We start from the raw sequence: 11806 nt of genomic DNA on the forward strand, positions 1-11806 counted from the left end.
AAAGTAGACAACTTCTACGATACCGAAAATCGTCATACAAATCGAGATTTTGAAAAGAACATGAATAATATCAATAATCTCACATCAGTCCAAAAAGACAGAAAATGTGTTTGTGCAAGTGATTTTGAATCTAAAAAAGAAACTGATATAAAAAAAATAAATATCAATAATTTTGTGATCAGCTTGTTAAGATAAATCTTGAAAATTTCAGACTGTTGAAAAATTCTAACATTTAAAATCGAGAATGTAGTAACTATTGTTTATGGTTTAATATTTTATAGGGTATGGTTGGATGTATAAATTTTTATAAATATTTTATAGATTATTCTTAAATATTTATAAATGATAAATGAGAATTAGTTATTTAGTTTAGTCTTTTCTATCACAAATTTACAGTATTTATGAAAAATAATATTGAATTGATGGTAAAATTCATTTTTTTTAATTACCGGTTGGCGAAGACGCAAAGACAAAAAACAAATAAGCTCTCAGACCTTCTCAGCCTATAGGAAGGTTTTAGTTTCGCGTATTCATTCATTAACAACCGGAATCGAAATTAGACTCGTCCGTTTCGGAGCTTACCGTCGGCCGACGATGGCGCCAATCATCAGATCTAGCCCCGCTCTCGCTTTCCTCGTTTTGCAGTTTAGCTTGATCTTCTTTTCTTCCACTCTCCCATACTCTTCTGGGTAATAATGGATCGCTCTCTTGCTTTTTTCCCCATCCATTTAGCCTTTTCAGAGTTTTAGTGATCGTCTACTCGATGCAATTGATTGACTTTGACTTCGCGAATCCGAGAAATTAGCGTAAATCCGAAACTCAAGTTTTCTTTTAAGTTGGTCTTTGTGCAGGTCTGAGGATACTTACACAATCACTGGTAGAGTGAAGATTCCACCAAGTAGGTTTCAGTTGCACAATCTTCTGTACTGAATGATGATTTTGTACTGCTTCATGACTAGCCAGCCTGATTACATTAAACTCCCTGGAACTGATCTACAAGTTTTTTTTCGTAGGCAACGTGATTGGTCACTTATCAAAGTTGTCAAATGTCAAAGTTATACTCAATGGTGGACAGTGTGTTACGTTTCTCAGGCCTGATGGATATTTCACTTTGTATCCTTTATTCAACATCCTTGTGTTATAAAAATTTCTCTTTTTGGGTAGATAGATATATTACAATCAAATATTAGCCTTTGATATTATCCTTGACTAACTGGTTTGTAAAGTCACAAAGTGCCTGCTGGGACTCATTTGGTCGAAGTATCTGCAATGGGCTACTTCTTTTCTCCGGCAAGTTTCTTGTTCTCTGTGTATGTTGTTGCAATGTCTTAAAAGAACCGCTGTTCTCATACGACGATGGATAAACCAATGATAATTAGGTACGAGTCGATGTTAGTGCACGGCACCATGGCAAAGTTCATGCAACACTAACCGAAACCAGGAGGAGTCTTACTGAGCTGGTTTTAGAGCCTTTGAGGGAAGAGCAATACTACGAGGTGATTGATTCTCTTTTCATTGTTGGATATTTCAAAAATATTCATTTTTTTTTTTGTTTCTCTTTCTAATTTAATCTTTATTACAGATTCGAGAGCCTTTCTCCATTTTGTCAATTGTGAAAAGTCCGATGGGTCTCATGGTGGGATTCATGGTCGTGGTTGTGTTCCTAATGCCCAAACTGATGGAAAACATAGGTACGCTTTCTATAACCCTCGACTTGTATGCAAGACACTCTATGGTTTCATGAGCCAATACATTCATCTTTCGAGCTTTGCTTGTATAACTTTACATGTGTCATAAACAGATCCAGAGGAGATGAAGCAAGCACAAGAGGAAATGAGGAGGCAAGGTGTGCCTTCGCTCTCGAGTTTGTTGCCAAGCGCTGGGGCTAGCCGTTAAAGAGTTTCTCAGTCAGCTCAATTGTATCACAAAATGAGCGGAGAAAGGTTATCACGTTCTATTGAGAGACACACTCATTGTAATGATAGATTTGTATTAAGAACATAAGAAAAAAACGAAAATGTAATGCAATGTAAGAAGCATAAGAACAGAACGAACTAATAATTGGAGAGGTTCATGCTCATCATTAAACATCATCACCGCATCATAATCCTATATATCTGTCAGAGTCTTCATCTTTGTGGTTGTAATCATATTTGTATTTCTTGCATGATCAAATGAAGATATGAAAGAGAGAGACTATCTGAACAAACCAAAGGTCAAAACCAAACGTCCCTGACCTTTTTTATATTCAAAGCAAAATAAGGATCAAAGAAGGAAAAAATTTCGTGAAAGAAAAGAAACAAATCAACTCACCATCTTTTTTTTTCTCAAAGTGTGAGATAACAAACCACAACTTATAAAATTTGGATTTAGGGTTTTACAGCAAAAAGAATTAAGATCTTTAAAATTTTATATTTTTATAATTGGACTAGAGTTTTTCCATTTAAAATTTATAAATAATATTTTATAAGCTTTATAATAAAACCAAATATACATTTAAAATTTATAAATAATACTCCATCCTTTCCTAAATATAAAATGTTTAAGTAAAAACAGACATATTAAGAAAATCATTTTTTTTGTCTAGAAAATATCATTAAAACTATAAATTAATGTTATTTAAACCAATTACAAAATAAATTATCAAATATAATTGGCTACACAGTTTTTAATAAAGTAAAATGTTACCTAGAAAAATAAAAATATTTTATATATTGGAACATAATTTTTTTTTAAAATATCTTACATTTAGGAACAGAGAAAGTATTTTATAAGTTTTGATGAGTTTTTTTAGAAGCCAGCTATTCCGGAAAAGACACGGCTTTTTTTCGATCTCAAAGTTCCTTTGTCCTTGTCAGGTTTGTAATAAAATCTTTATTTCTAACATTGTAAATTTATTTTTTTATCTTATACCTAACATTGATCCTTTGTTTTTCACCACCCTAGTCATTGATCCTAAATGGGTCTGTTTCGGGTCTCGATTTAAATGCCCACGCCTCTAATAACTGAAACAAAAATATAAAAAAAATTCCGATACCAAACCCTCTAACCTCTAGAGAAGGTGTCTCTCATTACTGGAAATTAAAATTTTCTGGCAGAAACTTTATTAAGTTTCACCTATGAGATAGAGAGGGGCTACGAGCGAGCCCCGAATATACATTCATTCAGAACGCCTTAACTCTCTGATCCTTGTACCCTCTCTCTCTCTCTCTCTCTCATTCCTCTGATTTGTGGATTGAGATGGAGACCTTACCCACGACGACGGTTTCGTCTTGTAAATCAGAACGACGGGGAAGATCCTCCAAATATCAGAACACCTCCAAGCCCTCCGTTATCATGGCTTTCTTCTCTTGCGTTGCTTGGCTCTACGTCGCTGGCCGGTACGCCCCCCATTTTCTCGTTGATCCGATTTGATTCTAGATTCCTATTCGATTCTCTACATTTGATATCGCGATCGAACACTCTCAGATTCTAGATCCTTGTTTGTTTTTTTTTCGAATTGTTTTTTAGGTTATGGCAAGATTCAGAGAACAGAGTGATACTCAATAATATGCTTAAGAAGAATTATGATCAGGTTTGTTCGTGCACACTCATGAAAAGAAGCTTTTGTCTCTCTTTCTGGAAATTGATAAAAAAACTTTTATATCTCTCCTGGGGAATGTAGAAGCCGAAGGTTCTTACGGTGGATGATAAGCTCATGGTTCTCGGATGCAAGTAAGTTAGATTTTGTTTTGAGCCAGATGCAAATTGTGTGTGTGAGTTTGTAAATTGGTTTGTTTAGAGATCTTGAGAGGAAGATTGTTGAAACTGAAATGGAGTTGACTCTGGCAAAGAGTCAAGGCTATCTGAAAAGTCTGCCCTCTTCAGGGAAGAGTCTGCTTGCTGTGATTGGAGTCTATACAGGCTTTGGAAGCCATTTGAGGAGAAATTCATTTCGAGGGTCTTGGATGCCACAAGGTATATATAGATCATCATCATGCTTTGATTGATTGATTGATTGGAGAAACCATTTGGTTTATGATCATTGATGTTTTTTTTGGTCTACAGGTGATGCTTTGAAGAAACTTGAGGAAAGAGGAGTTGTCATACGTTTTGTGATTGGTCGAAGGTTTTTCCCCATTTACCTATTATCTTTTTGTCTTTTTTTTTTTTTTAATCATTTTTGTGCTTATTTGTCTCTTCATGGACTGTTAATACTGATGTTGATGTTTTAAGAATTGCAGTCCAAACCGTGGTGATAGCCTAGATCGAAAGATTGATGAGGAAGATCGAGCAAGAAAAGATTTTCTCATTCTTGTAAGTAAACCCATATCAAAAGCTTTTGCTCTTTTTCTTTGGTTGAATGCTTGATTCAATTATGTTAGGTTTTTTTTTTTGGGTCACTGATGTGGCTTCTATATTTTTCTGCCAATACTGGGCTTATCAGGAGAATCACGAGGAGGCACAAGAAGAGCTACCCAAGAAAGTGAAGTTCTTCTTCAGTGCTGCTGTTCAGAACTGGGATGCAGAGTTCTACATCAAAGTCGACGACAATATTGACCTAGATCTTGGTAGATACTTCCTCTTTTGTTTCATATCGTGTTTAAGATATGTTTGATCCTATTCTGAATCACCAATTCTCTTTTTTTTTTTGTAAATGATAAAAGAGGGATTGATTGGCCTCCTTGAAAGTAGGCGTGGTCAAGATGCGTCTTACATTGGGTGCATGAAGTCTGGGGAAGTTGTTGCTCAAGAGTTCGTATCACACACAACTTTACTAAACTCACTTATCTTTGCACTGAAACCTTTTTTGATTTCTGTTCAGGGGAGGGCAATGGTACGAGCCAGAATGGTGGAAGTTTGGGGACGAGAAATCGTAAGTGATTTAAAAATATTATTTACTTCTTTAACATTATGCAGTTATTATGATGTACTAAAGTCATACTTATCCTTCGTTATCTTTAGATACTTTCGTCATGCAGCTGGTTCGCTTATAATACTATCCAAGAATTTGGCTCAGTACATTAACATTAACAGGTTGGGCTCACAAACTTACTAGAAAGAGTAATGTCGTTGGCATTTGTTCCATGTCCATTTCTCAAGCATCACACATGTTTCTCTTCTCTGCTGTTATATGCAGTGGATCGTTGAAGACATATGCATTTGATGATACCTCTATAGGATCTTGGATGATTGGTGTTCAGGCAACTTATATAGACGACAATCGCCTTTGCTGTAGCAGCATTAGACAAGGTAAAATCTTCAACATAATTTACCAAATGTGACTAAATGCATTATATGGTATAATCTGAGTATCTCTGTTGACTTTTGCAGACAAGGTGTGCTCTGTGGCTTGATCTTAAGGGCCCTTAACAGTTTATTCCAACTTAACCTCTGGTGTATTCGTGGCGATTCGGGGAGTTGTTATATTTGTTGTTTAGAATCAGATTAAAATCAGCCATTACTTAGGGCATATACTCAGGAATTTGTAGCTGTGAAGAAAAAAGAAAAGAAGATTATAAGTTACAACTGACCAAAAATAGTATAGAATCATTTGGACTCAGTCCCGAGCTTTGAACTATAGTTCGAGTGATGGAGTAATTTACTTGGAACCTTTATATGAAAACATACTTGCTTTTTTCTTACTTTTTTTTTGTTTCATCGTTTCGGATTGTCACTTCGAAAGTCTTATCCATTACCACTTCTCAGTATCTTCATATGGACACCATATTAAGTAGCTACATAACATAGCTTTGGAACTTGGAAAACGCCTCGAACACACGATTTTTAAGGAAGAAGAGACAACCATGGGTAAACTCAAAACTACGTTCGCCCTAGCTAAACACTCCCAAGCGCAGTAATCGAGACGGCCGCATCTCGTCCAATCTCTGACGTCGACGGTGTGAGAGGCCGTCGGCGTCGCCTCCTCCGCCCCCTCTTCTCAACGTCGTCAAGCTCCTCTGTTTTTGGTTCCGTCTACAGTTTCTCTTCGGGTCTTGTTGGTGTTAACTCGTCGACGAGAGAGATCCGTCGAAGAAGCCTCTGTTGCAGAGCTTGTTCTTCCGCTGATCACTTGCCGACTTCGCCACTGTCTACCTTCCTTCAGCCTTTCACTCTGCAACTCGTTGAAACCGGATCTGTCCATGGATAGTCCCGTTTCTTCTCGACCGTTTATGTCACGGACGCCTTGCTTCAACCTCCAAAGATTGTCTCCCGACACGTTCAGCCTCTCGAGGTGTCTGTCCTCATCGATAGAGTTCTCAATCCGTTCACCGTCCACTGTCTCTCGCCGCCAAGCTTCCCCTGTCCGACTTGGAAACTCCGGATCTGAACCTCGTCCCGTCGGGGATCTGTTCCGCTCCTCCTCCGACCCTTACACATCCACTTTACCACAACCTCTCACGCCTCATCTCCTAGTAGTCGCCGTGGTTGAAGTTATGAAGCTTACCATAATCTGGAGACGCCGTTCACATAGCGGTTTTAACACCACGGTATTGACTCTCCCTTTGCGCCTACCTCCCCTACCTCGTCTCTCACCCTCCGCCTCTCCTCCATTCCCTCTCGTGTTAGTCACTACTCGCCGCGTTTCTGTGCGTAAACCCGACATATCTCTTGATTTGAACTTTCATTGTGTTGTAATGGACTTGCGGTTTAGCTCAGGTCTCAACGAGAGCTTTCTATTCCGATACGGTAATATTGGAGTTATTTTGCTCAGTTGGATCTCAGTCTGCGTCCCCTTATGGATAATGGTCAAGAGCATCATTTCATCTCGGCATCGCCTCTACTATACACCCAACATCAAGGCAGCCCCATCTCACCAAGGTTTCTATGGAGCTAAGCTACTTCGGTTAAATCTCTGTCTCCTAGTGACCGCCGGATCTATTGTGCAAGAGTGTTGTTTCGCCAGATTTGTTTACGTCTTTCTCACCGTTGCGTTTCTATCACACTATGCCGTCTCAAGCATCGACGGTTCTTCACAAAGTCGGATTTGTGGCCTTCCCGATCTCCTCGTCGCTGGAACTATTGTGCAAGAGTGTGGACTCGCCAGATTTACTAACTACATCACTGCTGCGCCTCCATCACATTACGCCGTCTCAAGCATCGACGGTTCTTCACAGAGTCAACTATGCGATCTTCAAACCGGAGTTGTTGCACGTAGACCCATCGCCATATCAAGTCAGATAGGACTTCAAACTTTCAATGGTTCCTACGGTTCTAGAGCTTCTCACCTAAAGTTCTTGCCAATCAACATTCCAACTTCTTCCTATAGGTGTATCAACGTCGTTTTCGACTACCAATTGTTCTTTCGAACAATAGCCATGGGATCAAAAGTGAAGCTTCCTTTTGGGTTTCTTCATTTCGCTGAGCATGACTCGCCCTTCGATGGTTCTATCTTTAGTTGTTTTGTATTGTTTTCTAGCTTCTTTCTACCGTCGAGTATGTTTCCGGGATCTTTTGATTCAGTTGTAAACTCTCATGCTCTTTGAGCTTTTAATATAAGTGGTGTTACAAAAAAACAAAAGAAAAAGAGACAACCATGGGTATTTTGATTTTTCATCATCAATAAAGGAAACAAAGTAAATGAATTGTTCTCTAGAGGTTCAGTGAGCTGTTCAGACAGAAAAATAAACAAGATCAAAAACAGTTATGGGATATTAGTATCTGATTTTTGAAAGACAATCTTGCAATGCTTTCCAAGTTTGCAAGCTTCACCACTTTTGTGATCCAAATTAGTATTTTGTAAGAGAAAGCTGGCAACCTTTGAATGGGGTGACCAAGATAAGCATGCCAAGAATAATTGAAACACACTTGATAAGGTGGTAAAACCTGATTTGAGACCACCGTCTATCGCACAAAAAAGAAAGAAAACCACCCTCTATAAATGAACTCAATCATAAACATGCTTTATAGAATTTTTGAACAATTCCAAGTCTCTAGTTCCCTTTATTCACAACTTTTCCATTGGCATTGACAACATTCTAAAATATTTTACATTGGAAATAAGCTTGGCATCACTTATCATATGATAAATTATCTACAGGATCAACACTAATAAGTTTAAAAGCCTTATATGCTTGGAAACATGGCCAGATCCCTTCAACATTTGTGGTTTCAAACAAGGATGAAGAGACACACTTGTTTTTGAGGTGATCTTTCATTTTGCAATGATCATGCTTATCGCAAATCCCAAGCATATATTAGAATTTAGAACTGGTTAAATGAGTAAGATGCATCGTCGTCTTAAGTACTTTGGAATTATTGAATTGCTTCAATAGAATATTGTGCGGCAGAATTCACGTTTTTAAACATTTCCATACCCGATCGTTGTGGTTATATTTTTGATGGAAAAGGTCAAATCAATAAAATTTCTAGGATATCCGAGTTTCATATTTGAATAATTATTATAATATTAGTTTCGGTATGTGTCCTTTTCATGCCACGCCAATGAAATATTAAGTAACGGTTCTGTCCGTATTATAAGTTGACATTTTCTGAATAAAAATAGTCCGTAAATAGTTTGTTATACACCAACACTTTTGTTCTATTTTATTCGTGGATTAGAGAACACTCCATCCCATCCAAAGGCATATTCAATCGTACCTCTCTCTGCATTCTCACCTATCCACATTTTGTAACATCCGATTCCGATGGGGAAACCGACTGGGAAGAAGAAGAACCCCGATCCTCCGACGGATTCTTCCGTCAGCGGAGGAGGTAACAAGTCAGCCAAAAGCTTCGATCGTTCTGCCTCCAAGGCGGCAGCCACCTTCGACGAAGACATGGCGATCTTCATAAACCGAGCGTTAGAGCTCAAAGAAGAAGGAAACAAGCTCTTCCAGAAACGCGACAACGAAGGCGCCATGCTAAGGTACGAAAAAGCCGTCAAGCTTTTGCCTAAAGATCACGGAGAGGTGGCTTACCTGAGAACGGGCATGGCTTCTTGCTACATGCATATGGGGCTGGGAGAGTACCCGAACGCGATCAACGAGTGCAATCTCGCCCTCGAGGCTTCTCCTAGGTACAGCAAAGCCCTGTTGAAACGCGCTCGGTGCTACGAGGCTCTGAATAAGATGGATTTCGCGTTTAGGGATTCGAGGATCGTTCTGAACATGGAGGCTGAGAATGTTTCGGCTAAGGAGATCTTCGAGAGGGTGAGGAAGGTGTTGGTTGGTAGAGGGGTTGATGTGGCTGAGATGGAGACGAGTTTTGTCGATGTGCAGCCCGTTGGCGCCGCGCGGTTAAGGAAGATTGTTAAGGAGAGGTTGAGGAAGATGAAGAAGAAGAAGAATAATAAAAAGAATAGTAATAGTAATGCTGATGAGAAGAAGAGTAACGAAGGCGGAGTCGTTGTTGAGAGTGCAGATGTTGAAGATGGAGAGGAAGCTGATAGCGGGAAGAGAGGAGATAAGAATCTTGAGGATAAGGTTGTGGTTGAGGAGAAGAAAGTGAGTCATGTGATGGACAAAGAGGTCGTCATTGCTTCCCAGATCGACGCGACTGTGACCAGGACGGTGAAGTTGGTCCACGGAGACGATATAAGGTGGGCGCAGCTGCCGTTGGATTCCAGCGTCAGGCTTGTGAGAGATATAATCAGAGATAGGTTTCCTTCTCTGAAGGGCTTCCTTATCAAATATAGAGACTCTGAGGGTGATTTGGTTACCATCACCACGACGGACGAGCTGAGAGTGGCTGCTTCGACGAGGGAGAAACTTGGCTCCTTTAGATTGTATGTCACTGAAGTCAGCCCCAATCAAGAACCTGTATACGACGGCGAATCGAACGATAAGTTCGCCAAGGGGTCAAGTAGTGTTGCTGATAATGGAAGCGTGGGAGGAGATTATGTGGAGTCTGAGAAACCGTCAGCTTGCATCGAGCATTGGATATTCCAGTTTGCGCAGCTGTTCAAGAACCACGTTGGGTTTGATTCCGATTCTTACTTGGACATTCACAACCTTGGGATGAAGCTGTATACGGAAGCAATGGAAGATATAGTAACTGGAGAAGACGCGCAAGAGCTTTTTGATATAGCTGCTCATAAGTTCCAAGAAATGGCTGCGCTAGCAATGTTCAACTGGGGGAACGTTCATATGTCCAAGGCGAGAAGGCAGATCTATTTTCCGGAGGATGGCTCGAGAGAAACTATACTAGAGAAGGTCGAGGCTGGATTCGAATGGGCGACGAACGAGTACAACAAAGCTGCGGAAAAATACGAAGAAGCTGTTAAAGTTAAATCTGATTTCTACGAGGCTCTTCTTGCGCTCGGGCAACAGCAGTTTGAGCAGGCTAAGCTTTGTTGGTACCACGCGCTTAGAAACAAGATAGATATCGAAAGCCAGGCTTCTCAGGAAGTGCTGAAACTCTATAACAAAGCTGAGGAGAGTATGGAAAAGGGTATGCAGATTTGGGAAGAGATGGAAGAACGCCGTCTGAATGGAATCTCTGATTCGGATAAACATAAAACGCTGCTGCAGAAGCTGGGATTAGATGGGGTGTTTAGTGAAGCGTCTGATGAAGATAACGCAGAGCAAACAGCTAATATGACTTCCCAGATTAATCTTTTGTGGGGTTCATTACTGTATGAACGGTCTATTGTGGAGTATAAGCTTGGTTTACCAACTTGGGATGAATGCTTGGAGGTTGCTGTGGAGAAATTTGAATTAGCTGGAGCTTCTGCAACCGATATAGCTGTCATGGTAAAGAACCATTGCTCAAACGAAAATGCACTTGAAGGTAATTAAGTTTATATACTAAATTGTAGAGATATCTAAATATGGCACAGTGTAGTATATCACAAACAAACAACAAGTGCAGGTATGGGGTTCAAGATCGATGAGATAGTACAGGCATGGAACGAGATGTATGATGCCAAAAGATGGCAGATCGGTGTCCCATCTTTCCGGCTAGAACCTTTGTTCCGGAGACGGTCACCGAAGCTGCATGATATTTTAGAGAATGTGTTTACAGGGCCTCAGTGACTAAACTGTCAATCATATACATGAACAGAGCATATCAGCTGGTAAAAACCTCATTTTTACTTCCCCTTAACCCGTAATATGGCTACTTTTTAACGCAAAAATATGTGAAATCTTGCTTGTTAGGCTGTAAATTTCTGTAACAAGTATTAGATTCTTAAACCGCAACCATGTGTGCCTTGAGATGAGTGATATAATATAATCATGTAGTCAGATTGCTTATATAGTATAATCATGTAGTCAACCTATACCTGAAAAGTTGATAGGTTGCCAAAGAATCCCCATAAGTTGTGATCTCTTGATGATCTGTTGTATCGTCATTGCAGGTATTGTATTTACTGGGGGAGTTGGAGTTGTATGCAAATTTTCTTCTATTTTTGGTTTGGTTTCTCAGTTTTTTGGAAGCAATATTTTTTTTATAGTCTTGGCACTGATGATTTTTTTTTGTGCAGAATACTTTTTGGAATTGTTTTGTGCAGAATATTTTTGGAATTTTTTGAAATCAATATTTTCTATTTTCATTTTGGTGGTTTGTAATCATATCATAGATTTGTAAATTTTTATTGATTGTTTTGATTAGTTCGTGTATATGTGACTATTGCATTCTTATGTAAAGATAGTGAATTATTTCGGTTTGCAGCACTCAAAATTCATAGCATCATACACTTTTTAAAATGAGAGAATATGCATCAACACATTTTCGAACTAATATATAAAATTGATATAAATACATGATAGATATCATATAGAACAAATTTAGTTGAAAATATTGCAATTCAAGAAAAAAAGCATCAAATCATCCTACCATTCATTATTATGAATTTGTTTCTTCTATATTCGAAATATGTAAGTTA

General features: G+C 38.9%; 4 protein-coding genes across 4 annotated transcripts; all 4 read left to right on the forward strand.

Moving 5' to 3' along the window:
- The first annotated feature begins 463 nt into the window (after positions 1–463).
- LOC106411871 (ER membrane protein complex subunit 7 homolog) lies at positions 464–2093 on the forward strand. The gene is made up of 7 exons (XM_013852717.3): positions 464–689; positions 852–898; positions 1014–1113; positions 1227–1290; positions 1380–1496; positions 1583–1691; positions 1802–2093. Exons 1-7 carry the CDS (start codon positions 595–597, stop codon positions 1894–1896), a joined length of 627 nt encoding a protein of 208 aa, XP_013708171.1. The 5' UTR covers positions 464–594; the 3' UTR covers positions 1897–2093.
- Positions 2094–3081: 988 nt separating this feature from the next.
- On the forward strand, positions 3082–5617 carry LOC106411912 (hydroxyproline O-galactosyltransferase HPGT3). Its single transcript, XM_013852771.3, has 12 exons — positions 3082–3380; positions 3511–3574; positions 3665–3714; positions 3782–3957; positions 4048–4108; positions 4224–4296; positions 4427–4550; positions 4647–4734; positions 4805–4855; positions 4945–5016; positions 5120–5232; positions 5314–5617. The coding sequence occupies exons 1-12, from the start codon at positions 3241–3243 to the stop codon at positions 5334–5336; spliced, it is 1035 nt and encodes a 344-aa protein (XP_013708225.1). The 5' UTR covers positions 3082–3240; the 3' UTR covers positions 5337–5617.
- Positions 5618–5760: 143 nt separating this feature from the next.
- LOC111209131 lies at positions 5761–7392 on the forward strand. The gene is made up of 2 exons (XM_022708953.2): positions 5761–6569; positions 6695–7392. The coding sequence occupies exons 1-2, from the start codon at positions 6123–6125 to the stop codon at positions 6815–6817; spliced, it is 570 nt and encodes a 189-aa protein (XP_022564674.1). The 5' UTR covers positions 5761–6122; the 3' UTR covers positions 6818–7392.
- Positions 7393–7657: 265 nt separating this feature from the next.
- LOC106414155 (protein PHOX1) lies at positions 7658–11617 on the forward strand. The gene is made up of 3 exons (XM_013854862.3): positions 7658–10710; positions 10792–10996; positions 11279–11617. Exons 1-2 carry the CDS (start codon positions 8628–8630, stop codon positions 10953–10955), a joined length of 2247 nt encoding a protein of 748 aa, XP_013710316.1. The 5' UTR covers positions 7658–8627; the 3' UTR covers positions 10956–10996; positions 11279–11617.
- The last annotated feature ends 189 nt before the right edge of the window (positions 11618–11806 follow it).

The sequence above is a fragment of the Brassica napus genome, chromosome C8 (assembly GCF_020379485.1).
Source record: "Brassica napus cultivar Da-Ae chromosome C8, Da-Ae, whole genome shotgun sequence".
NCBI classification, from domain to species: Eukaryota; Viridiplantae; Streptophyta; class Magnoliopsida; order Brassicales; family Brassicaceae; genus Brassica; species Brassica napus.